Source organism: Marmota flaviventris, chromosome 9 (assembly GCF_047511675.1).
Source record: "Marmota flaviventris isolate mMarFla1 chromosome 9, mMarFla1.hap1, whole genome shotgun sequence".
NCBI classification, from domain to species: Eukaryota; Metazoa; Chordata; class Mammalia; order Rodentia; family Sciuridae; genus Marmota; species Marmota flaviventris.
Genome location: NC_092506.1, coordinates 830,139 through 855,159, shown reverse-complemented (window position 1 = coordinate 855,159; position 25,021 = coordinate 830,139). Strand labels below are relative to the sequence as shown.

The 25,021-nt window shown below is 56.2% G+C and overlaps 2 protein-coding genes across 14 annotated transcripts in view; one reads left to right on the top strand and one right to left on the bottom strand.

Annotated features, from left to right (window-relative positions):
• LOC114106592 (mucin-6) overlaps window positions 1-13,288 on the top strand; it is a 28,998-nt gene extending 15,710 nt beyond the window's left edge. Inside the window, exons 32-41 of the mRNA XM_071616897.1 lie at window positions 262-5,712; window positions 5,769-5,885; window positions 6,178-7,390; window positions 8,219-8,362; window positions 8,647-8,889; window positions 9,124-9,354; window positions 10,198-10,481; window positions 10,927-11,207; window positions 12,739-12,841; window positions 13,111-13,288. Of these exons, the coding sequence (XP_071472998.1) occupies window positions 262-5,712; window positions 5,769-5,885; window positions 6,178-7,390; window positions 8,219-8,362; window positions 8,647-8,889; window positions 9,124-9,354; window positions 10,198-10,481; window positions 10,927-11,207; window positions 12,739-12,841; window positions 13,111-13,288 (8,245 nt within the window). The remainder of the gene's footprint in view (window positions 1-261; window positions 5,713-5,768; window positions 5,886-6,177; window positions 7,391-8,218; window positions 8,363-8,646; window positions 8,890-9,123; window positions 9,355-10,197; window positions 10,482-10,926; window positions 11,208-12,738; window positions 12,842-13,110) is intronic.
• Window positions 13,289-14,465: 1,177 nt separating this feature from the next.
• The window catches only part of Ap2a2 (adaptor related protein complex 2 subunit alpha 2), a 70,905-nt gene continuing 60,349 nt past the window's right edge, over window positions 14,466-25,021 (bottom strand). For 3 of the 13 annotated variants that reach the window (XM_027953657.2, XM_027953658.2, XM_071615905.1), the window contains 8 exons: window positions 22,096-22,178; window positions 19,093-19,223; window positions 17,731-17,840; window positions 17,263-17,331; window positions 16,900-17,016; window positions 16,719-16,788; window positions 16,507-16,641; window positions 14,466-16,116 (listed from right to left, as the gene is read on the bottom strand). In XM_027953657.2, coding sequence (XP_027809458.1) covers window positions 16,039-16,116; window positions 16,507-16,641; window positions 16,719-16,788; window positions 16,900-17,016; window positions 17,263-17,331; window positions 17,731-17,840; window positions 19,093-19,223; window positions 22,096-22,178 — 793 coding nt within the window. In that variant the 3' untranslated portion in view covers window positions 14,466-16,038. Of the gene's footprint in view, window positions 16,117-16,506; window positions 16,642-16,718; window positions 16,789-16,899; window positions 17,017-17,262; window positions 17,332-17,730; window positions 17,855-19,092; window positions 19,224-22,095; window positions 22,179-25,021 lie in introns of those variants that run through there. The other 10 variants (XM_027953661.2, XM_027953662.3, XM_027953659.2 and 7 more) reach the window with 9 other exon arrangements.

Here is a 25,021-nt window from a genome sequence, read left to right as displayed (position 1 = left end):
AGTGCTTTGGAGCACCTCTACCCCAAGGTTCATTAGTTCCAGTCCTACAACCACAACCGTCAAGCCCACGGCACCCACAGCCACTCTACCACTGATGACCACATCTACCAGGGCCCCCAGCTTGATCAGCACTTTTAGGACCTCCCCTGCCCCTCTCCCACACCCTACGGCCACTCCACACTCAAAATCCACATTACCTATTGCCAGCACCATCACACAAACAGGGAGCCCCAGGACACTTAACTCTGTGTCCCCTCCCAGCACTCCACACATGCCATGGACCTCTCAGGCTTCATACACCTTGTCTGCCTCCACCACGGCTCACCCGTCCCTGCACCTCACAGCTACGCCCCTCAAGACCACCAGCCCATTTCCAAATCCTCCTACAGCCCACACCTCACTCACCTCCCTAGTTTCAACACTGTCCACTGGCTCTCTCACGCCATCTTCTCAGAGCATCCCCAGCCCATCCAGCCCTGAGGTTCTCTGGAGCACCTCCTCCCCGGGGTCAACGGGCTCCAGTCTTTCAACCACAACAGTCAAGGCCTCAGGACCGACAAGCACGGCACCACTGACAACCACATCTACCAGGGCCACTACACGAGCCAACACCTCCGTCACCACTTCCAGAACCTCCACTGCACCTCTCTCCTTCCATTCAACCACTACTTACTTGAAAAGCACTTTACCTCTAGCCACCACCATCAAGCAAACCATGAGCGCGATGGCACTCACCTCCGGGACCATTCTTAGCACGCAACAAATCCCATCGACCTCTCACTCCTTGTACACCACATCGGCCTCCACCACGGCCCGACCTTCCATCCAGCTCACTGGAACGTCCCTCAAGACCAGCAGCACATTCCCAACGCCTAGTGGGCCCCTGACCTCACCTACTTCTCTGGCTTCCACACTCTCCACCCTCTCTCTCACACCAACTTCTCAGACCCTCAATGCACAATCCAGTACACAGGTCCCCTCTGAGAGCTACCACCCAAGTTCAATGACCACCACTCTTTCCACCACAGTGGTCAGGGCCACTGGACCCACCTACACCTCTCCCCTGATCACTACGTCTACCAGTGCCCCCCACAGGTCCTTCGTCACTTCCACAACCTCCCCTGCCTCCCTGTCACACCTTTCCTCCTCCCCACATCCCAAACCCACATCACCCCTGTCCACCAACATCACACCCACACCCACCAATACACAAACGGGGACCTCGGTGGCCCACACCTCCTCTGCCACTCACACCAGTACACAAACCTCACGGACCTCTCAGTCTTCAAACACCGCGTCTGCCTCCAACACTGCCCACCCTTCCGTTCCCCTCCCAGGAACATCCGTCCAGATCACCAGCACATATCCACCTCCACCCGGTCCCCAGACCTCACTTACCTCTCGGGCTTCCACATTGTCCACCCCTTCTCCCACACCAACTCCTCAGAGCCTCAGCAGCCCATCCAGCCCACAAGTGCTTTGGAGCACCTCTACCCCAAGGTTCATTAGTTCCAGTCCTACAACCACAACCGTCAAGCCCACGGCACCCACAGCCACTCTACCACTGATGACCACATCTACCAGGTCCCCCAGCTTGATCAGCACTTTCAGGACCTCCCCTGCCCCTGTCCCACACCCTACGTCCACTTTACACACAAAATCCACATTACCTATTGCCACCACCATCACACAAACAGGGAGCCCTGAGGCACTTAACTCTGTGTCCCCTCACAGCACTCCACTCATGCCATGGACCTCTCAGGCTTCATACACCTCTTCTCCCTCCACCACTGCTCACCCGGCCCTGCACCTCACAGCTACGCCCCTCAAGACCACCAGCCCATTTCCAAATCCTACCACTCCCAACACCTCCCTTTCCCCGCTGGTTACTACATTGTCCACTGGCTCTCTCACGCCATCTTCTCAGAGCATCCCCAGCCCATCCAGCCCTGAGGTTCTCTGGAGCACATCCTCCCCGGGGTCAACGGGCTCCAGTCTTTCAACCACAACAGTCAAGGCCTCAGGACCGACAAGCACGGCACCACTGACAACCACATCTACCAGGGCCACTACACGAGCCAACACCTCCGTCACCACTTCCAGAACCTCCACTGCACCTCTCTCCTTCCATTCAACCACTACTTACTTGAAAAGCACTTTACCTCTAGCCACCACCATCAAGCAAACCATGAGCGAGATGGCACTCACCTCCGGGACCATTCTTAGCACGCAACAAATCCCATTGACCTCTCACCCCTTGTACACCACGTCGGCCTCCACCACGGCACGCCCTTCCATCCAGTTCACTGGAACGTCCCTCAAGACCAGCAGCACATTCCCAACGCCTAGTGGGCCCCAGACCTCACCTACTTCTCTGGTTTCCACACTCTCCACCCTCTCTCTCACACCAACTTCTCAGACCCTCAACGCACAATCCAGTACACAGGTCCCCTCTGAGAGCTACCACCCAAGTTCAATGACCACCACTCTTTCCACCACAGTGGTCAGGGCCACTAGACCCACCTACACCTCTCCCCTGATCACTATGTCTACCAGTGCCTCCCAGAGGTCCTTCGTCACTTCCACAACCTCCCCTGCCTCCGTGTCGTACCTCGCTTCCTCCCCATATCACAAACCCACATCACCCCTGTCCACCAACATCACACCCACAACCACCAATACACAAACGGGGACCCCGGTGGCCCACACCTCCTCTGCCACTCACACCAGTACACAAACCTCACGTACCTCTCAGTCTTCATACACCCCATCTGCCTCCAACACTGCCCACCCTTCCGTTCCCCTCCCAGGAACATCCGTCCAGATCACCAGCGCATATCCACCTCCACCCAGTCCCCAGACCTCACTTACCTCTTGGACTTCCACATTGTCCACCCCTTCTCTCACACCAACTCCTCAGAGCCTCAGTAGCCCATCCAGCCCACAAGTGCTTTGGAGCACCTCTACCCCAAGGTTCATTAGTTCCAGTCCTACAACCACAACCGTCAAGCCCACGGCACCCACAGCCACTCTACCACTGATGACCACATCTACCAGGGCCTCCACACAGGCCCCCAAATCGATCAACACTTTCAGGACCTCCCCTGGCCCTCTCCCACACCCTACGTCCACTTTACACACAAAATCCACATTACCTATTGCCACCACCATCACACAAACAGGGAGCCCTGAGGCACTTAACTCTGTGTCCCCTCACAGCACTCCACTCATGCCATGGACCTCTCAGGCTTCATACACCTCTTCTCCCTCCACCACTGCTCACCCGGCCCTGCACCTCACAGCTACGCCCCTCAAGACCACCAGCCCATTTCCAAATCCTCCTACAGCCCACACCTCACTCACCTCCCTACTTTCAACACTGTCCACTGTCTCTCTCACGCCATCTTCTCAGAGCATCCCCAGCCCATCCAGCCCTGAGGTTCTCTGGAGCACCTCCTCCCCGGGGTCAACGGGCTCCAGTCTTTCAACCACAACAGTCAAGGCCTCAGGACCGACAAGCACGGCACCACTGACAACCACATCTACCAGGGCCACTACACGAGCCAACACCTCCGTCACCACTTCCAGAACCTCCACTGCACCTCTCTCCTTCCATTCAACCACTACTTACTTGAAAAGCACTTTACCTCTAGCCACCACCATCAAGCAAACCATGAGCGCGATGGCACTCACCTCCGGGACCATTCTTAGCACGCAACAAATTCCATCGACCTCTCACCCCTTGTACACCACGTCGGCCTCCACCACGGCCCGACCTTCCATCCAGCTCACGGGAACGTCCCTCAAGACCAGCAGCACATTCCCAACGCCTAGTGGGCCCCAGACCTCACCTACTTCTTTGGTTTCCACACTCTCCACCCTCTCTCTCACACCAACTTCTCAGACCCTCAACGCACAATCCAGTACACAGGTCCCCTCTGAGAGCTACCACCCAAGTTCAATGACCACCACTCTTTCCACCACAGTGGTCAGGGCCACTGGACGCACCTACACCTCTCCCCTGATCACTACGTCTACCAGTGCCCCCCACAGGTCCTTCGTCACTTCCACAACCTCCCCTGCCTCCCTGTCACACCTTTTCTCCTCCCCACATCCCAAACCCACATCACACCTGTCCACCAACATCACACCCACACCCACCAATACACAAACGGGGACCCCGGTGGCCCACACCTCCTCTGCCACTCACACCAGTACACAAACCTCACGGACCTCTCAGTCTTCAAACACCGCGTCTGCCTCCAACACTGCCCACCCTTCCGTTCCCCTCCCAGGAACATCCGTCCAGATCACCAGCACATATCCACCTCCACCCGGTCCCCAGACCTCACTTACCTCTCGGGCTTCCACATTGTCCACCCCTTCTCCCACACCAACTCCTCAGAGCCTCAGCAGCCCATCCAGCCCACAAGTGCTTTGGAGCACCTCTACCCCAAGGTTCATTAGTTCCAGTCCTACAACCACAACCGTCAAGCCCACGGCACCCACAGCCACTCTACCACTGATGACCACATCTACCAGGTCCCCCAGCTTGATCAGCACTTTCAGGACCTCCCCTGCCCCTGTCCCACACCCTACGTCCACTTTACACACAAAATCCACATTACCTATTGCCACCACCATCACACAAACAGGGAGCCCTGAGGCACTTAACTCTGTGTCCCCTCACAGCACTCCACTCATGCCATGGACCTCTCAGGCTTCATACACCTCTTCTCCCTCCACCACTGCTCACCCGGCCCTGCACCTCACAGCTACGCCCCTCAAGACCACCAGCCCATTTCCAAATCCTACCACTCCCAACACCTCCCTTTCCCCGCTGGTTACTACATTGTCCACTGGCTCTCTCACGCCATCTTCTCAGAGCATCCCCAGCCCATCCAGCCCTGAGGTTCTCTGGAGCACATCCTCCCCGGGGTCAACGGGCTCCAGTCTTTCAACCACAACAGTCAAGGCCTCAGGACCGACAAGCACGGCACCACTGACAACCACATCTACCAGGGCCACTACACGAGCCAACACCTCCGTCACCACTTCCAGAACCTCCACTGCACCTCTCTCCTTCCATTCAACCACTACTTACTTGAAAAGCACTTTACCTCTAGCCACCACCATCAAGCAAACCATGAGCGAGATGGCACTCACCTCCGGGACCATTCTTAGCACGCAACAAATCCCATTGACCTCTCACCCCTTGTACACCACGTCGGCCTCCACCACGGCACGCCCTTCCATCCAGTTCACTGGAACGTCCCTCAAGACCAGCAGCACATTCCCAACGCCTAGTGGGCCCCAGACCTCACCTACTTCTCTGGTTTCCACACTCTCCACCCTCTCTCTCACACCAACTTCTCAGACCCTCAACGCACAATCCAGTACACAGGTCCCCTCTGAGAGCTACCACCCAAGTTCAATGACCACCACTCTTTCCACCACAGTGGTCAGGGCCACTAGACCCACCTACACCTCTCCCCTGATCACTATGTCTACCAGTGCCTCCCAGAGGTCCTTCGTCACTTCCACAACCTCCCCTGCCTCCGTGTCGTACCTCGCTTCCTCCCCATATCACAAACCCACATCACCCCTGTCCACCAACATCACACCCACAACCACCAATACACAAACGGGGACCCCGGTGGCCCACACCTCCTCTGCCACTCACACCAGTACACAAACCTCACGTACCTCTCAGTCTTCATACACCCCATCTGCCTCCAACACTGCCCACCCTTCCGTTCCCCTCCCAGGAACATCCGTCCAGATCACCAGCGCATATCCACCTCCACCCAGTCCCCAGACCTCACTTACCTCTTGGACTTCCACATTGTCCACCCCTTCTCTCACACCAACTCCTCAGAGCCTCAGTAGCCCATCCAGCCCACAAGTGCTTTGGAGCACCTCTACCCCAAGGTTCATTAGTTCCAGTCCTACAACCACAACCGTCAAGCCCACGGCACCCACAGCCACTCTACCACTGATGACCACATCTACCAGGGCCTCCACACAGGCCCCCAAATCGATCAACACTTTCAGGACCTCCCCTGGCCCTCTCCCACACCCTACGTCCACTTTACACACAAAATCCACATTACCTATTGCCACCACCATCACACAAACAGGGAGCCCTGAGGCACTTAACTCTGTGTCCCCTCACAGCACTCCACTCATGCCATGGACCTCTCAGGCTTCATACACCTCTTCTCCCTCCACCACTGCTCACCCGGCCCTGCACCTCACAGCTACGCCCCTCAAGACCACCAGCCCATTTCCAAATCCTCCTACAGCCCACACCTCACTCACCTCCCTACTTTCAACACTGTCCACTGTCTCTCTCACGCCATCTTCTCAGAGCATCCCCAGCCCATCCAGCCCTGAGGTTCTCTGGAGCACCTCCTCCCCGGGGTCAACGGGCTCCAGTCTTTCAACCACAACAGTCAAGGCCTCAGGACCGACAAGCACGGCACCACTGACAACCACATCTACCAGGGCCACTACACGAGCCAACACCTCCGTCACCACTTCCAGAACCTCCACTGCACCTCTCTCCTTCCATTCAACCACTACTTACTTGAAAAGCACTTTACCTCTAGCCACCACCATCAAGCAAACCATGAGCGCGATGGCACTCACCTCCGGGACCCTTCTAAGCACGCAACAAATCCCATCGACCTCTCACCCCTTGTACACCACGTCGGCCTCCACCACGCCCCGACCTTCCATCCAGCTCACTGGAACGTCCCTCAAGACCAGCAGCACATTCCCAACGCCTAGTGGGCCCCAGACCTCACCTACTTCTCTGGTTTCCACACTCTCCACCCTCTCTCTCACACCAACTTCTCAGACCCTCAACGCACAATCCAGTACACAGGTCCCCTCTGAGAGCTACCACCCAAGTTCAATGACCACCACTCTTTCCACCACAGTGGTCAGGGCCACTGGACCCACCTACACCTCTCCCCTGATCACTACGTCTACCAGTGCCTCCCAGAGGTCCTTCGTCACTTCCACAACCTCCCCTGCCTCCCTGTCACACCTTTTCTCCTCCCCACATCCCAAACCCACATCACTGCTGTCCACCAACATCACACCCACACCCACCAATACACAAACGGGGACCCCGGTGGCCCACACCTCCTCTGCCACTCACACCAGTACACAAACCTCACGGACTTCTCAGTCTTCAAACACCGCGTCTGCCTCCAACACTGCCCACCCTTCCGTTCCCCTCCCAGGAACATCCGTCCAGATCACCAGCACATATCCACCTCCACCCGGTCCCCAGACCTCACTTACCTCTCGGACTTCCACATTGTCCACCCCTTCTCTCACACCAATTCCTCAGAGCCTCAGCAGCCCATCCAGCCCACAAGTGCTTTGGAGCACCTCTACCCCAAGGTTCATTAGTTCCAGTCCTACAACCACAACCGTCAAGCCCACGGCACCCACAGCCACTCTACCACTGATGACCACATCTACCAGGTCCCCCAGCTTGAACAGCACTTTTAGGACCTCCCCTGCCCCTGTCCCACACCCTACGTCCACTCCGCACACAAAATCCACATTACCTATTGCCACCACCATCACACAAACGGAGAGCCCCAGGACACTTAACTCTCTGTCCCCTCACAGCAGTCCACTCATGCCATGGACTTCTCAGGCTTCATACACCTCTTCTGCCTCCACCACTGCTCACCCGTCCCTGCACCTCACAGCTACGCCCCTCAAGACCACCAGCCCTTTTCCAACTCCTACCACTCCCAACACCTCCCTTTCCCCGCTGGTTACTACATTGTCCACTGTCTCTCTCACGCCATCTTCTCAGAGCATCCCCAGCCCATCCAGCCCTGAGGTTCTCTGGAGCACCTCCTCTCCGGGGTCAACGGGCTCCAGTCTTTCAACCACAACAGTCAAGGCCTCAGGACCGACAAGCACCGCACCACTGACAACCACATCTACCAGGGCCACTACACGAGCCAACACCTCCGTCACCACTTCCAGAACCTCCACTGCACCTCTCTCCTTCCATTCAACCACTACTTACTTGAAAAGCACTTTACCTCTAGCCACCACCATCAAGCAAACCATGAGCGCGATGGCACTCACCTCCGGGACCATTCTTAGCACGCAACAAATTCCATCGACCTCTCACCCCTTGTACACCACGTCGGCCTCCACCACGGCCCGCCCTTCCATCCAGTTCACTGGAACGTCCCTCAAGACCAGCAGCACATTCCCAACGCCTAGTGGGCCCCAGACCTCACCTACTTCTCTGGTTTCCACACTCTTCACCCTCTCTCTCACACCAACTTCTCAGACCCTCAACGCACAATCCAGTACACAGGTCCCCTCTGAGAGCTACCACCCAAGTTCAATGACTACCACTCTTTCCACCACAGTGGTCAGGGCCACTGGACCCACCTACACCTCTCCCCTGATCACTACGTCTACCAGTGCCTCCCAGAGGTCCTTCGTCACTTCCACAACCTCCCCTGCCTCCCTGTCACACCTTTCCTCCTCCCCACATCCCAAACCCACATCACACCTGTCCACCAACATCACACCCACACCCACCAATACACAAACGGGGACCCCGGTGGCCCACACCTCCTCTGCCACTCACACCAGTACACAAACCTCACGGACCTCTCAGTCTTCAAACACCGCGTCTGCCTCCAACACTGCCCACCCTTCCGTTCCCCTCCCAGGAACATCCGTCCAGATCACCAGCGCATATCCACCTCCACCCGGTCCCCAGACCTCACTTACCTCTCGGGCTTCCACATTGTCCACCCCTTCTCCCACACCAACTCCTCAGAGCCTCAGCAGCCCATCCAGCCCACAAGTGCTTTGGAGCACCTCTACCCCAAGGTTCATTAGTTCCAGTCCTACAACCACAACCGTCAAGCCCACGGCACCCACAGCCACTCTACCACTGATGACCACATCTACCAGGGCCCCCAGCTTGATCAGCACGTTCAGGACCTCCCCTGCCCCTGTCCCACACCCTACGGCCACTCCACACTCAAAATCCACATTACCTATTGCCAGCACCATCACACAAACAGGGAGCCCCAGGACACTTAACTCTGTGTCCCCTCCCAGCACTCCACACATGCCATGGACCTCTCAGGCTTCATACACCTTGTCTGCCTCCACCACGGCTCACCCGTCCCTGCACCTCACAGCTACGCCCCTCAAGACTACCAGACCATCCAGCCCAGAAGTGCTCAGTGGTACCTCCACCCCAAGGCCTATGGGCTCCAGTCTTTCCACCACAACCATCAAGGCCACCGGAACCACAAGCACTACACTACTGATGACCACTTCTACCAGGTCCTCCACAGGAGCCAATACCTCGATCAACACTTCCAGATCCTCCGCTGCCCCCCTGTCCCTCCCATTGTCCTCTCCTTACCCGAAACCCACATTATCTCTGACCACCACCATCAAACAAACCGGCAGCCCCGTGGCACTCACCTCATTGGCCCTTCCCAGCACTCAACAAACCCCATTGACCTCTCACTCCTTGTACAGCACGTCGGCCTCCACCACGGCCCGCCCTTCCATCCACCTCACAAGAACGTCCCTCAAGACCAGCAGTGCATTTCCAACTCCCACTGGGCCCCAGACCTCACCTACCTCTCTGATTTCCACACTGTCCACCAGCCCTCTCACATCACCTTCTCACTGGCCCACCAGCCCTGAACTGTTATGGAGCACTTCCTCCCCAAGGTTAATGGGCTCCAGTCTTTCAACTACAGCCTTCCAGTCCACTGGACCCACAAGCAGTGCAGCGCAGATGACCACGTCTTCCAGGGCCTCCACACAAGCCCACAGCTCAGTCGTCACTCTTAGAACCTCTGCTTCCTCCCTGTCACACCTTTCCTCCTCGCCATACATGGAATCCACATCACCCCTGTCCACGAGCATCATCACCACACCCACCAATAGACAAACTCCAAGTCATATGGCCCACACCTCCTCTGCCACTCACACCAGTACACACACCTTATGGACCTCTCAGTCTCCATACACGGCATCTGCCTCCACCACTCTCCAGCATTCCGTGCCCCTCTCAGGAACGTCCCTCCAGACCACCAGTGCATATCCAACTTCAACTGGCCACAAGTCCTCAGTTACCTCTCTGGGTACCACGCTATCCACCACCTCTCTCAGACCAACTTCTCAGAGCCTCACCAGCCCGTCCAGCCCAGAGGTGTTATGGAGCACCTCCATCCCAAGGCCAATGGACACGAGTCTTTCAACCACAGCCGGGAAGGCTACTGGACCCAGAAGCACTTCACCACTGATGACCACGTCTACCTGGACCTCCACACAGGCCCACTGGTCTTTCCACACTGCCAGAACGTCGTCTTATTTACGGAGCTCTTCTTCTCCCTTGTCCTCCATTTCTACCTCCAGTTCTACTTTGTCCCCCGCAGCCTCGCCATCGGCACTCCGTAGTCTTTTCACCACGTCTGTTTCTGTAGAGACTACACATCCTTCCACACTTTTGCCCAAGGCCTCATCCACAACCTCCCGGCCAACTTCTTTTCAAACCTCTTCCTCTCCCATTTCCGCCTTGCTGTCACCGAGATCTCCTCTTACCACATCGTCCACCTCAGTCCCTTCAACCTCCCCCACTGCTCCCCCACTGTATGCACCTACCAGCAGCTCCATCCCTCCTGCTCCGTTTCCCACTGCGTCTACGACTGGGTCCCATTTCCCTTCTCCTTCTGCCTCTCTCCTCCCCACCCCAACCTCCAGTCCTGTTAACACTTCCCTTTTCCCTCTTTTAAACTCCTCTTCCCCTGACTCTGCTCTTCCCACCCTGCCAGCTGTCCACACATCTGCCACCCCAGCTCAGGTGCCAAACCCCAGCCCAGGCTTCCCTTCCACGTCCAGGATTACACCCAGTGCCTCCCCTTCCTCTGCCTTCTCACAGTCCACCACCTCCCAGCTTACTTCTCTTACCACCCAAGCCTCCATGCCAGGCCTTGTGTCTTCGACCTTGAGGATGACAAGCTCAACAGTTTCCCCTACTACCAACCTTACCAGCAGTCCTCCTGGTACCTCCAGGCTGCTGACGTCCATGCTCCTGTCCAGCTACATCACCTCGCACGGAAGCTCCTCTACCTTCCCCCCAGCAACCCCCTCCAGGGTGGCCCCCTCAGTCTCCTCTGATGGTAAGCAGCATCTCTGTGGCCCCCATTGGCTCAGGGCTGCATTCCAGGCCTGCCTCTTCTCCCAACTGCACTGTGCTGCCCCTCAGGCATACTGCCTTCCCTCGTCCCGCCATTCCTCCATGCTGCCCACAGCCCCGGTGCCTGTCCCAAGCCCCATTCTTTTCTCCTCTCCTGAGCAGCCCCTGTGCTAACGCCAGTCTGGATGAAACTCGTGCTTCCTTGCCCATGTCTCCTACCAGCATCAGAGGCATTTTTCACACCCCGGGCCTCTGCTGCATGTCCCTCTGCAGTCTTGACCTCTCTTTTCAGGCTGACATATCTCCCCAAGCAGCCTTCCACAGCTGACTCTTGGGAAGCTCAGAGGGTATGAAATAGCAGGGGTCCCTGAGCTCAAGGAACATGACCTCCTTGAGTTAGAGAGGAAAGCGAAGTCCACTGCAAGTATGCACCTCCCTGACCTGTGGGAGGCTGAGTGGGCCTGGAGACCAGGGCTGCCGTTTAATGGAGGCACTCTCTGTAAGCTGCTGCTTCCAGCTGCCCTCCTGCCCAGGAAGTGCCAGGGTTCCCTGCAGAGCAAGCACGGGCCGGGCCATGCCATGCAGCAAGAGCTATCCACGTCCACCTTGTGTTCTGGGTATGCCCTTCCTCCCCTGGAAGTATTCCCCCTGTTGAACATGTTCTTGGAGCCAGGCTGCCCTGGCCCCTTGTCCCCCAGCAGTTCCTTCTCGCCAACTCTGAGCTTCACATTCTGCTGTGCATGAGGGCTTCTCACCCTGTGAGATAAGGACGTGGGCACAGGCTCTTTCCTGTGGAAGCAGCATCAGGAAGCAGAACAGAGGAACAGGAGTAGGCCGCTGGGGCTCAGCAAACTGGGCCGTGAGCCCCTCCTTCCTCAGCTGGTGCAGGAGAAGCTGGGTGTGGTGGGTGACAGAACCAATTTGGTGGAGGTGAGGGAGAGAAACACGGGGCAGAACATCCAGTCTGCCAGAAACTTTTTTTTTTTTTTTTTTTTTAATGTGTTGTAATGCCTGTCCCCTATACCAGCGCACCCTGGGCTGTGCTGCAGCATCACCACCATCTGACCAGGTGTCCTGGTCCTCACACCGCACCCCTCCTAGAAACCCAGACCAAGGGGCCTGCTCTGCTTCCCCTCCCCCAGTCCTGGTGTGGGGAGTCCCCTTTTGGAGACAGGGAAACACTCTCCTTGGCCCTCAGCAGGTCCTGAGACACCTATGGCCACAGGCCATGTCTGGGGCATAGGAAGGGGGGTGGCGAGAGCTGGGTCTGACTGAGGTTCCTCTGGGGCCCAGCTCACTGCCAGGTCCTTCAGAAGAGCCAGGAAGGAGAGGCTGCCAGCCTTTGGCCCCACACAGAGCCTGGTCTGAGCTGCGGGGGCCACAGTGGGGCCTCTACGTCTTCAGGCTTCTCCAAAATCAGTCTGCTCATGCAGCTGTGCTCTCGGCTCAGTGGCCCTGCTCTGGTGTGAGCATTCACCTCGCTGTCCACTTAACTCTTGCCTCTTGGCCCCCAGGAGCCTGCAGTGTGCAGGAACACGAACAGGAAATCACCTACCAGGGGTGCACCGCAAACGTGACCCTGACCCGCTGCGAGGGTGCTTGTGCCTCTTCCGTCAGGTGAGCCCCTGGGAGTCAACCTTCCTGGCTGGGTCAAGACCCACAGCAAGTTGCCAGGCTGCCGGGTCCTCGCAGTGCTGCCTTGTCCCAGTCCACGGGGTCCAGGTAGCCTGCTCCATGCCCAAAGTCGAACTTGCCTTGTGCCTGTGAGCAGGAGTCAGCAGGAAAGGGAAGGCTCTTAAAGGTCTGGCCTGCAAACGGCTTGGGGTCCTGCTGCTCCTCAGGGGAGAGGTGCTGCCCTGACCCTCTGCTTGTCTGCTTCTTGGCAGCTTCAACATCACCACCCAGCAGGTGGATGCTCAGTGTAGCTGCTGCTACCCGCTCAACTCCTACAGGAAACAGCTCCTACTGCCCTGTGCAGACCCCAGCGCACCAGGCCAGCAGCTCAAGGTCACCTTGCAGGTGTTCAGCAGCTGTGTGTGCCAACTCTCGCACTGCAGAGACTAGAGGAGCTGCCTGGTCTCCCACGCACAAAAGGTCGCAGGCCAAGAACAAGGCAGCTGCCACCACACTCCTCCTCTGGATGTGTCCAGCAGCCTCTTTCCTGGACATAGATGTGAACTCCACGAGCCCTCGGAGGTGGCTCACCTGAGGCCACTGCAGGGAAGGAGCTGCTGGGAAGGAGCCCTGAGCACCCACCTCCTGCTGACCCAACCCAGAGCGTGGGTGTGACATGGGCACGTGCTGACGGCAGCGTCTGCCGCGCACACAGCCTCCCAGCCTTCGGTTGCAGCATCTTGCAGAGAAAACAACCCAGAAGCAGATGCCAGGGAGGAGGCTGCTCCAGCAGGGCAGCTGGGGGGACATGTGGGCTGATGAGAATGGGGACATGGCGGGTGTGGGTACCTGGACCGGGACAAGGAGGACGAAAGGCCAGGTAAGCACGAAATCCAGCAGAGAGGGGTATCCCCAGTCAGGGTGACAGGCAGGTGCAACACAGTGGCACCCAGCTGTGCAAGATGGCTGCCGCCAGACCCCACATCCTCAGAGGAGGCTGTCACCCACCACCGAGTTGATTCCAAATAAACTGGATCTTGTCCAGGCAGAGGCTGATCCATGAGCGCCACTGTGCCATCCCCAACTCCCTCAGGCCTCTCTCCCTGGGTGAACCTACACGGTGGGCACAGGACCGGGGCTCGGTGGGGCTGCCGCCAGGTGGGGCTTGGAGAGGAAAGGCCACCACCACTGGCCGAGCCCCCACCCAAAACTCTGTGCAAGCCCCTGGCGAGGCTACCACCCTCTGGGTCCCTCTAGCACCATCCCTGCCAGGCTATAGGATCCCTGGCAGGGGCAACCTCACCCCACAGGCAGCTCAGCAGGAAGGAAGCCTTGGGCCCATCCCTCCTGTGCACTTAGACCAGAGGCCTCCAAGGCCAGGACCTCCAAGGAGCCACAGCCCAGCATCCACTGAAGCAGGGAGCCTAGGCAGACCTGGCCATACCCAGAGTCATGCCATCAGAGCAAAGATGCTTTGTGGTGTTGTGAGGTACTGTCCAGCACTGCCCAGGCCCAGAGAGACTGTCCTAAAGCTGAAGGACAGGTTGCACAGGCAGATGGTACTCCAGGTCCTTGGTGCCAGCACCCACAATGCCCACAGGACACTGCCCAAAAGACAACACACGCATCCAACTGTACTAGCATTTATTTTTCTTTGAAAAGGAGCACAATGCACAGATGGACACCCCTGGGACAGCACAGAGGGCAGGCCTGTGCCTCAGTAGCCCTTCCTATGCCAGGGAGACTTGTTGCCCAGAGACCACTACCTGGCTGCCCATGCACAGGAGCCATGGTCATGGGCCCTGCTGTCCACATGCAGTGTGTGGACTGCACATCAAGGACAGTCACTCTGTCCAGCAGCTGGAATAAGAGGATGCAGAGGCTCGCCCTGGCCAGCCAGGCCATCGCCTGCAGCAAAGCCCATCTGAGGCCGGGGCATATCTCGGGCAGACCAGGAGCTTTGGGGCGCACACACACCAAGACCAGCACAGGAGGAGCTGGTACTCTGAAGGCCACCCTGCAGCTGTCCCTAAGACCCAGGATGGCAGGATGATGGCCAGAAACTGAGGCAAAGGGCCATTGCCATGTCCAGTGTCTGGACATCAAGGGAGTGACAGTGGGTCCTGCCTTACCTGTGTCTCCTCAGGTGCTATGGGCTCAAGTGTGCTCAGACAAACCTGCCTGTCCCCTGTGTGCTGACCCTAGGAGCCATCGCAGGGCACACCTGCCTGGGCTCCCCAGGCCTCTCTGCCCCATCCACATCCTACCTTGCAAGCATGTGCAGGGACACCTGTGAGGGCTGGGGACATGTGGCCAGCAGACCTGGCGCGCCCTCAGCACAGCAACATCCAGGGCCCTTGTCCTCCCCAGTTTAATCTCCTCCACCCCCACATCCAGCAAGGACTGGACAGGTGCAGTCTATAGCGCTCGGCCTCAACTGAGGCCCTAGGAATGCGCACTTGACAGGTGAAGGCCACCAGCAGGAAGGACAGGCACACCCTGCAGAGTCTTACAAGATGAGCCATGGTCACACCCTGCAGAGCCATCAGGATCCCTCCACCCACCAAGTGCAAATCTAAGGTGTCAGACAGAACACATCACAGAAGTCCCTTCAAGAACACCGGTGCTGTGGACAGGGCTGGCTGAGGGGAGCAGGTGCCTGGTTTGGCCAATAGTCATCAAAACAGACACTTCCAGCTCCTGAATTACAACCCCGCCCAGGAATCGTCTGGCAGTGCCTCAGCAAGCCCCGAGCAAACACTGCCCAGCCTGCAGGGTTAGCCACACTCCTCTCGCAGAGTGGGTCACGCCAGCACAGCCAGGTAGTCCCAGGGTAGCCCTGTAAGCACAGCAGTGCTGCTGCTCCAAAATCTGAGAAGGGTCTGCAACAGAACAGCGGCACTCAGACAAAACCTCAACACAATCCCCACTTCCACTCAAACTTCTTATTTCCCTTTAATTTGTAGGCTGAACCACAGGGCTGTCTTGATTCCCAGGGCCCGAGGCCCTTCTGCTGGGGCAGGCCCATTGCAGTCCTCCTCCAACAGTGCCCGCTGTCCCGCGATGACCAGGGGCCGGGCCTGGAGGCACCCTGTGCTGTGATGTTCAGACATGGGGTTTTGTTTGCATATGGTGACGAAGACAAATGGCAGAGACGAGGAGAGACGCACAGATACGAGCCAGACCTTCTGCCCCGTGGATTAAAACTGCTCTGACAGCAGCTCACACAGCCTCTGTGAGACGGTGTCTTTGCTGGTGCGCAGCGTGAGCCGGTACATCTGAAACAGAGACAAGAGGTCAGCGGCACACCGAAGCCCCGCGCAGCTCCTTGAGGCACCAGACACAGGCTCTGCAACAGACAGCAGCCACGCAGCCCGAGGGCAGCCAGCAGCTCCTCTCAGTGGGCCTCCACCTCCCAAGGGCAGCTGCTCTCCAGGGATCACCCATGAAGTGACAACAGGTGCCCCCGGCAGAACTGGACACAGAGACTGGGGCCCCTCGGCCAGAAGGACACTGCTCAGGACTAAGAGGAAGCACCACTGATTGAACTGCAACACGGAACTTGCATGGGGTCCCACATGCCAGGGCCCATGGAGAGGCGGGAAGCCTATGCACACTGACGGGCGCAGGCACACAAGGTCTCCACTCGCCCCCATGGGAGTCCTGACCTGGGCTTGCAGATTGGGCTCCAAGCGCAGCAGGCACCCAATCTGGGTGGTTCTGGTATGTATGATGCCAGCACCCACAAAATTCGCAGGATTGGGATCGACTTCCTCGAGGAGTGCAGAACCAAATCCAATGATCTGTCCAAAAGGAGGAAGGAGTCAGGAAAGGCACCGGCCATGGTGTCTGCCTCGGGGACACCACCACAGCCTTTTACCTTTGCTTTCGTGATTTCTGTGTCCATCGGATGCTTTGCTTTGAAAATGTTCTGCACCTCTTGTTGTGGGCTGAGGAAGGGCACGGAGGGCTGTCAGAGCTGGCAGACACACGGGAGGCTAACAGGCCACCCACTGAATGACCCCTGATCCTCTCCCCACCCCCAAGCACAGCCCTCTCACTTGCTCAACTGCTTCCAACGTTGAAAGAAATCCTGAGAAGCCATTTCTGTGGGCTGGAAAAATTTGTTGAGCGTGATGGGTAGCTTGACAGACACATTCTGGAAGGTGCCACCATACCTATGGGCAGACGTGTTGACAAGAGGGAAGGGACGGGGTTCCTGGCTGCACAGCCTTAGGGCTTGGGAAGCCACCCAGGCCACCCCAGCAGCAGGGTGGACAGTGCTCCTGCAGGAGCCAAGCCAACCCTCCATACACCTGCTGAGGCAGCTGGCACAAGTGAGGCCAGGGCCACACGCACTGCCTGGAGCAGAGTTGGGAGGACCGGCCCTTCTCAGGGCTGGCAGGACAGCCTCCAGCACTCACCCTTGCCTCTCATCTGCCTCCAGAGCACCAGTGTCTGTGGTCAGGGTGGGATATCTCCCCACAGAAAGACTGAAGAGAAGCATTTGCGTAAGTACTGTTTCTAGAATTTGAAAACGTGCTTCTCCAAACACACTGGCCTCGGGCCTACAGGGAACCCACAATCACAGGTACTCCACAGTAGTACTTGCAAGAGGCTGGGTCTGCATACAGCTGCACAAGAAGCCCTGCCTGGGTCTGGAGAGCCACCAGCATCTCCTCTGCAGCTGTCTTTCCCAGCTGTCAGCTACTGCAGACTGGCCCTGCCTCCCCTTGGGCCACAGAGCAGCACTCGGGACTTCAGGGCATTGTGGTACATGGTGCACTCAACGGCTAGCTTCCTATACTCTGGAAAGCTCAGGTGACTGGGTGTCCCCCGTGGTGGGGGGGGTGCTCCCAGGCACATGGGCAGGTGCCCACGCTCACTCTTACCTGAACTGAATGTTGAGGACAGGTGCCTCTGTGAAGTCAGACACGCACTCTATGTTAACCACCTGCTGCACCTGTGCGCCTCCATCTACAGTCGGGTCCACAGGCTTGGTCTGCAGGTTCAGATGTGAGCAGGCAGGTTAAGGAGTTCAGACAGGTCTGGAAGAGTGGGCCCCACTGGGCAAACCCCTGATCCCTTACCCTTACAGGAAATAAAAAATTTCAAGGGATGATGGTGGGTGAGAGAGTAAGCAGCCTAAGGGCAGAACTCCATGTGTGGTGTTACCCACTTTTTCCTAGTAGTGACCACAGCACTGCTGTGTGACTTGTCAGTGCTTGCAAATAGATGAATACAGATGATACTGATAAGATAACCGAGAGCCTAATCTCTAACCCTCAGCTATTTGAAAAGCATATGGCAGACAGGAAGTAGCGCATGCCCCACCACACTGCAGAGCTCAGGCCAGGACCATCACGAGACCTGCCCTTCTGCCTGCGACTGGACAGCGGGCCCAAGTGCCCAGGGCTGCTGCGCATCTGCCCACTCCCTTCTCTTGCAAGGCCACTGGAAAGGACCACTGACTGCTCTGCTCATCCTACCATGTGTTTCCGCTGCCCTCAGCCAAAGCCAGTGCCCATGGCTTAGTAAGGTGACTGTACCACCTGGGACAGCTCTGTGCAGTCAGCAAGCAGGTGCTACTGTGCTGCAAGCCCCTAGCGAAGCCACCCACACAACCCAGCTGGGTCTGGAGGCGGAACGAAGGCCTCTCCTTCCCTCTGGGACCCTGAGCCCACTGGCCACTTGGCTTCCAGGCTCAGGACCACCCCATGGCCCCTCAGAGCACAGCAGGCCCTAGGGAGGGACATGCAGGTGTGAGCCTTCACTCCTGATCTTGGACAAAGACTCAGTGCGGCAGACTCTGCATCTGTGTGTTTAATATCTATTCTGGAACAGTTTCAAGAGTGTGTGTTATTATTATCTCTCTAAAAACACATGTAGATCTCAGGTGGAGAGGAGCTCAGTTCCACCCATCTGACCGGGTCCCCCAGGGAGGTGCCCCGTGCGCCCTGTTCAGACTGTAGACCTGTCCCTAAGTGGCGACTCCCCACACAGCCTGCTCTCGGTAGAAACAGGCCAGCTGCAGGCCTCGCAGGGCAAGGAGCAGCACTCAGTGGGGACTCACCAATGACTCCATAGGACAGAACAAGCCAGGAAAGGCAGCAGATGGGGGGCGGACAGGCGCACTGTCTGAGGCACACCAGAGGCCACCCTGCAGGGGCCACTGACCTGCCTACCTGGAAACACCTTGCTATCATGACCAAAAGCAAATTCCTCCAAGGTCCAGCTAAACCCTAGATGGCCACCTGTATGTCAGTGTCTGAGGCCCAGGTTGTACCGAGGATATTAGACTGCAGGTCATCTGCACAGATGAGAGTTGGAGTGAAGTTCAAGAACTGCGTGGAAGTCTTGTTACCATAAAATATGAACATCCGGCCTAGAAAACAAAAACAACTGAGTCGCACACTTGGTCTGCATATTTACAGTGAAAACCAAGGGCCCCTGTAAGCCCCGCTGAATCAAAGCTAACTGCCATGACAAAAGCTATTGCTAAAGTTAACGTTTTCACTGATTTTAAAGGGCATGTAGCCAGGCACAGTGGCACAGGTTTGTACCCCCAGTGAGTGACTGGGAAGGCTGAGGCAAGAGGATCATAAGCTCAAGGCCAGCCCGGTGGGGGGGGGGGAGGTGGGGGGGACCTCTGTCACTTAAGGAGACCCCATCTCAAAAAATTAAAAGGACTGTGGACGTGGCTCAGTAGTAAAACATCCCTGGGTTCAATTCTTGATACCAAGAAAGAAAACTAATGGCATGCCAAAGCCAGAAGCAGCACTGCTCTCCACCCCTCAGCAGCATGTCCGGGTCTTCTGACAGCTCCTGCACACCTGTGCAGGGAGGGCCCGGCGGGCCAGGCTGGGAGGCACCACTCACACCAGCAGTGCTGCAGGGCCCCGTGCAGGGTCCCGGTCACAACAGCCCAGCAGCATTCAGACCCCGCTTAGCCCCTCTGGGAAGGCCTGGCTGGGCCTGGACCCACTGGATGGCCCAGAGCCAGTGCTGGCCATGTAGGGACTGTCCTTCAAACATGCACACTGAGCCTGCCCCACCACAGACCACCGTGCCAGTCAGTCAGCTGCTGCTCTGTGCCAACCAACTAGAGCACCAGCACCCTCACACAGGTCTCAGTGGGATTTCCACCCTTTCAGTTCAGAAAGGAATGTAAGCCCCAAAGGTTCTCAGAAGACAAGTGCTTTGCTGTCTGTGGGAGGCCAACTAGCACGTGACCGCATTTGTCTCCTCTTCTAGATTGGTGTGGCATCGTCTGTCACTCTGTGATCTGGTTGCCTAGGTAACCCAGACAGTAGCCGTGATCTTTAGGGCGCAAGCGACTATGTCTTTGTGCATGGACATACCTTCCTATATCCCCATGGGTGGAGCTATGCTCACCTGTTCCTTTGGTTTTTTTTTTAATTTATTTATTTTTTTTTTAATTTTTTATTGTTGGTTGTTCAAAACATTACAAATTTCTTGATATATCATATTTCACACTTTGATTCAAGTGGGTTATGAACTCCCATTTTTACCCCATATACAGATTGCAGAATTACAACACCTGTTCCTTTGTAAAATTACCCCTTGCCCTGTTGGGGATTCATAGAATGTTCCATGGAAACACCCTTTGTGTGTCCTCTTCTCTTACTCTGTCCTTGGGTGTGGCCTTCCTAGATATCAGTCAACTTGCTGACAACAGACATCATGAAGCTAGACTCAGCCCTTTGAAACCATGGCTTCTCCTCAGTAAAAGGGGTGAGCACGTGTACTCTCTCTCTGCCGACCCTTTAAGGTCAGAAAAGCCATCACAGCACCCCCAAAGAAAAAGGTATTTCTGTCTCGTGTGGTTATTTCGCGCAGCCCAGTTCCCCTGGAGTGACCCTGAGTGTTTTAGTCGAGTGCAATCCGGCAGGTATCACCCCTGCACAAACCAAAAAGTAAATCAAGGCCAGGCAAAGTCATCATAGCCAGAGGCTAGGACCTTGGTCACAGGAGCAGGAGGCCTGCTCACCACAGCACCTGCAGAGCCCTGCCCCGCCCCCACCAGGGCCAGCAGGAGAGGCGTGTTTTCCCTTCCTCCCTACACTCCTGCTCACGAGGCTCCCTGGGTGGGAGGTGGGATAGCACATCCCATAGGGGCCACTTCAGCAGCCCCATAGATTCGATGGGTACATTTTTTTTCTTTTTAGACTCAAAACTTTTCTTTTTCCATATAAAAATTGGTAAGTGGGGGCTGGGGTTGTGGCTCAGTGGTAGAGCGCTCACCTAGCACGCGTGAGGCCCTGGGTTCAATCCTCAGCACCACATAAAAATAAATGAATAAAAAATAGGTATTATGTCCCAACTACAACAACAACAAAAATAAAATATTAAAAACGAAATTGGTAAGTGACTCAAAACCCACAATAAACCATTCAGTCAAGTTTACAGTGTGCAGTCCAGGGCACTGAGCATGCTCACACTGCTGTGCAGATGTCACCACCTCCACCCCCAGGGCTCTCTCTACTGGAATACTCCCAGACTGGAACCTGCCCATCAAATACTGTTCCCTGCCCTCCAGCCCCTGCCCTGCCCAGGCACCCCATGTGACTGGGATCATGCAGTGCGCTTCATGGTATGACTGGTGCTTCACTAAGCCTCGTGTCCACAGGGTTCCTCCACGTGCAGCAGGTGTCACACTGTCCTCTGTGCAAAGCTGAACAGTACCCCACAGTACACACCTCTCCACCCACCTTGAACACTCGGGCTATCTCCTCTGAGTTACTGTGAATGACGCGCAGCCACGAACATGTGTCCACGACACCTCTTTCTTCCGGACCCCGCTTTGACTCTTTGGGTCTATACCCAGAAGCAGGCTGCTAAATCATGCCCATGATCATCTCCACCTTGCTGAGGGGCAGCCCTGCTCTCATCCACAGCGGCCACCCCAGATTACACCTAGCAACTGCCCAAGGCTCCCTTCTCTCCACATGCTCTGCTGTGTGTGAGGTGGCGAGAGCTGCGGTTCCCCATGCTGTGGCTGGGTCTGCAGCCTGGTGGGGAGCGGCATGCATGCGGGGTGGCCCTGTGCTCCTTTCCTCTGGAGAAATGATTGCCCTGGTCATCTGCCGCCTCTAGACGGAGCTACCCCCAAGGGGGAGGTATGCAAAGGACCCCTGCATGTTCTGGACATGAGGTCCTCGTCAGCGCCACCTGTAGCACTTCTTGTTTCCCACGGTTTTCAAAGGGAGATTTTATTAAACATTGAAAACACGTACCTAAATTCTGCCGAAATTCAGACTTAAGTCCAATTTGAAGCAGCTGGTTTTCAAACAACACACCATTATTTTTACAAACAAACCTAGGAGGAAAGGAATAGTATGGTGTCACTCAAAGCCACTTACTGCAAGGGAACTTTTTTCAAAAAGGGCTTAAAGTCCACCAAGGCTTAGATAACTGGTGGGGACGGGAAGACAGCGTGGGGACCACTCCTAAGACCACTCACAGTGGCTGCCAGAGACGGACAGCAGGCAGCAGCCATCATCTCCTTGTGTTCCAGGGAAGAGGGCACCACTGCCCGTACTCAGGGATGAGGCCTGGGGCAAGCTGGGGACTGGGCAGTGTGCAGAAGGCACAGCTACAGCCCCTCCAGGCTCACAGTGGCAGCCCACTGGGCAATCTCCTTGCCTACCCGCACCAACCCTGCACTCATCATCTTCCTGAATTCTGTGGCCACCTACCTGAGCCACTTGGGCAGATTCCTCACAGGCACTGGGTTGGCACACTGTGACCTAAGAGGGCTCTACCAGCTCTGCTCCAGGCCCTGTTTCCAGGAGCTGTCCAGGCAGCAGGCCCATGGACATCCCTCTGCAGACCCAGCTTCCTGAAGGCTCTTCCAAGTCCTTCAGGCCACAGCCTGACAGACTGCCCAGCTCTGGCCACCAAGAAGCGCCACAAAGTCAAATCGCCAATGGACAGGCAGGACAGTCTTCCAAAACACCAGAAAGTATGTGCTGAGCTCCTCACAACTGAGGCTGTCCCCATCAGAAGTGGGCTCACAGCCTGGGGCTCCGAGCACAGGCACCATGGGGCTGCCCCACCGCAACTCAGCCATAGAAGGGCCCATGCCAGTAAGGGGCCATGGGGGTCACACTTGATTTGGACTAAGATACCTTAAATTGAAATCTGTCGGGGATACAGAAAGGGTATCCATCTACTATCCCCAGCATACCACAGATGTTTATGTGGTCGGTAGTTCTCTAAAGGGCCAATCTCAACTGCACCTGATCCCTGAGGAACGTGCAATGAACAAAGGCCACGCCAGGAGGCCACAGCCTCCCTGCACTGACTGTGCCCCAGTGACCCAGCCCTGTGAGAGCCAGAGCACAAATCCTCCACGCTGCCCCAGACACACACCACATGACGACCCTCTGTCAATGTCCAAGCCAGAACCAACACCCTGGAGCCCAAGGAAACGGGGCCTAGCCACCAGAGGAAGCATGCACACAAGGCCAGACCAGCAGGGCAGCGGGAGGTAAGAACAAGGGTACATGGACCTGGAGTGCAGCCTCAAAGGGACAGTGGGCACCAGAGGCACAGACGGGACCCTCAAGGCCCTCCCCTCTTCCACCACTCCATCTCCAACAGGACACCAGGGAGAGCTGCACCCAGTTGCTCAGAGGGTCACAATTTAGAAATGTCCTGAGTCCCACAGAGCAGCAAAATAGGCCTTTGGCCCAGTCCCTGGCAAGTGCTCATAGCCTTGTGAGGTGACAATACAACAAGTCTGGGGTGGCTCGCTAGATGGAGCCACTGCCCTCAGAGGATGTCCAGATTATGAGCCCTGCTCCAGGACATCCAGCTCCTGTGGCCACAAGCACCTTGGAGCCTGGGTCCACTGGGCGCTCTCGAATTGAGACTGGCACTCTGTGAATGAGGAGAAGTCTGCTTAGGCCTTCTCTAAGGAACGAGAATCAGCATGCAGGATGACCACAGAAACCGCAACACATGCAACACCACAAAATTTTAAAAGTTGACTGTCCAAAGCTAAAGTGGGGGAAATTTTGGACTCAACGTTTTGATTATAAGGAACTAAGAAATTTTTCTAGACTTCAAGATTATAAGCCAACAGTGTTGTGATATTGACAAAATAAAACACTTAAATAATAAACGGGAGGATGGGCTGGGGTTGTGGCTCAGTGGTAAAGTGCTTGCCTAGCACATTTGAGGTACTAGGTTCACTACTCAGCACCACATAAAAATCAAAAACAAAGTTAAAAAAAATAATAATAATAATAAATGGGAGGAAAGCCCACAGAACTTCTACTACCATCTTCAAAATGGGGGGACAAAGAACCATTGCATTAAGGTTTTCTAATCTGCACCCAGGACATGCTGCCACTCTGCAGGGTGGAAGTGAGGGCCCATCATGTCCACAGATCTAGACACAAGCAGGCCTGGCACAGTGGTGCAGCCTAAATCCCAGCACCTCAGGAGGCTGAGGCAGGAGGATCGCCAGTTCCAGTCCACCCAGGGCAAGTTAGCAAGAACTGTTTCAAAAAACAAAAAGGGCTGGGGACGTGGCACAGTGGTAGAGCGCTTTCCCAGCACGTGCGAGGCCTAGGTTCAACCCCAGTACTTCAAAAAAAAGGAAAGGAAGGATGGAAGTGAGATGACTAGGGATATGGCAGTGGCAAAGCACCTCTGGGTTCAATCCCCGGTACCAATTAATAAGTAAATTTCGATTATAAGGAACTTAATCAATCAATCAATAAAAGCAGATTCAGTCCTAAGATGGAAGAAAGAGAGTAAGTGCTGGGAAGAACAGTCTGACATCCACATTTTGAAAATGGGGGAAGACAGGGAACAAAGGCCGGAGCCAACACGCACTGCAGCAGGGTCAGGAGGCCCCAAACACCTGCAGAGCTGCAGGAAGCACTCACTCCTCCGGGCCAGGCCAGGCAGGGTGCGGGCAGAGCGCAGGCAGGCCACCACTAACTCAAAAGTGAATGAGTCCTTAAAAAGAAATGGCAGTTATCCACAAGGCTGACAAGGAACAGTGACAGGTTAGAGAGCAGGGTGCAGCGGAGAGCAGCAGCCAGAGTGTGTACTAAATGCCCAGAAGCACCAGACCTGCAGCTCCGCTGCCCACCCTGGGACGCAGACCTGCTGACCTTGTAGCAGGCACAGCACCACCAGGGGTGC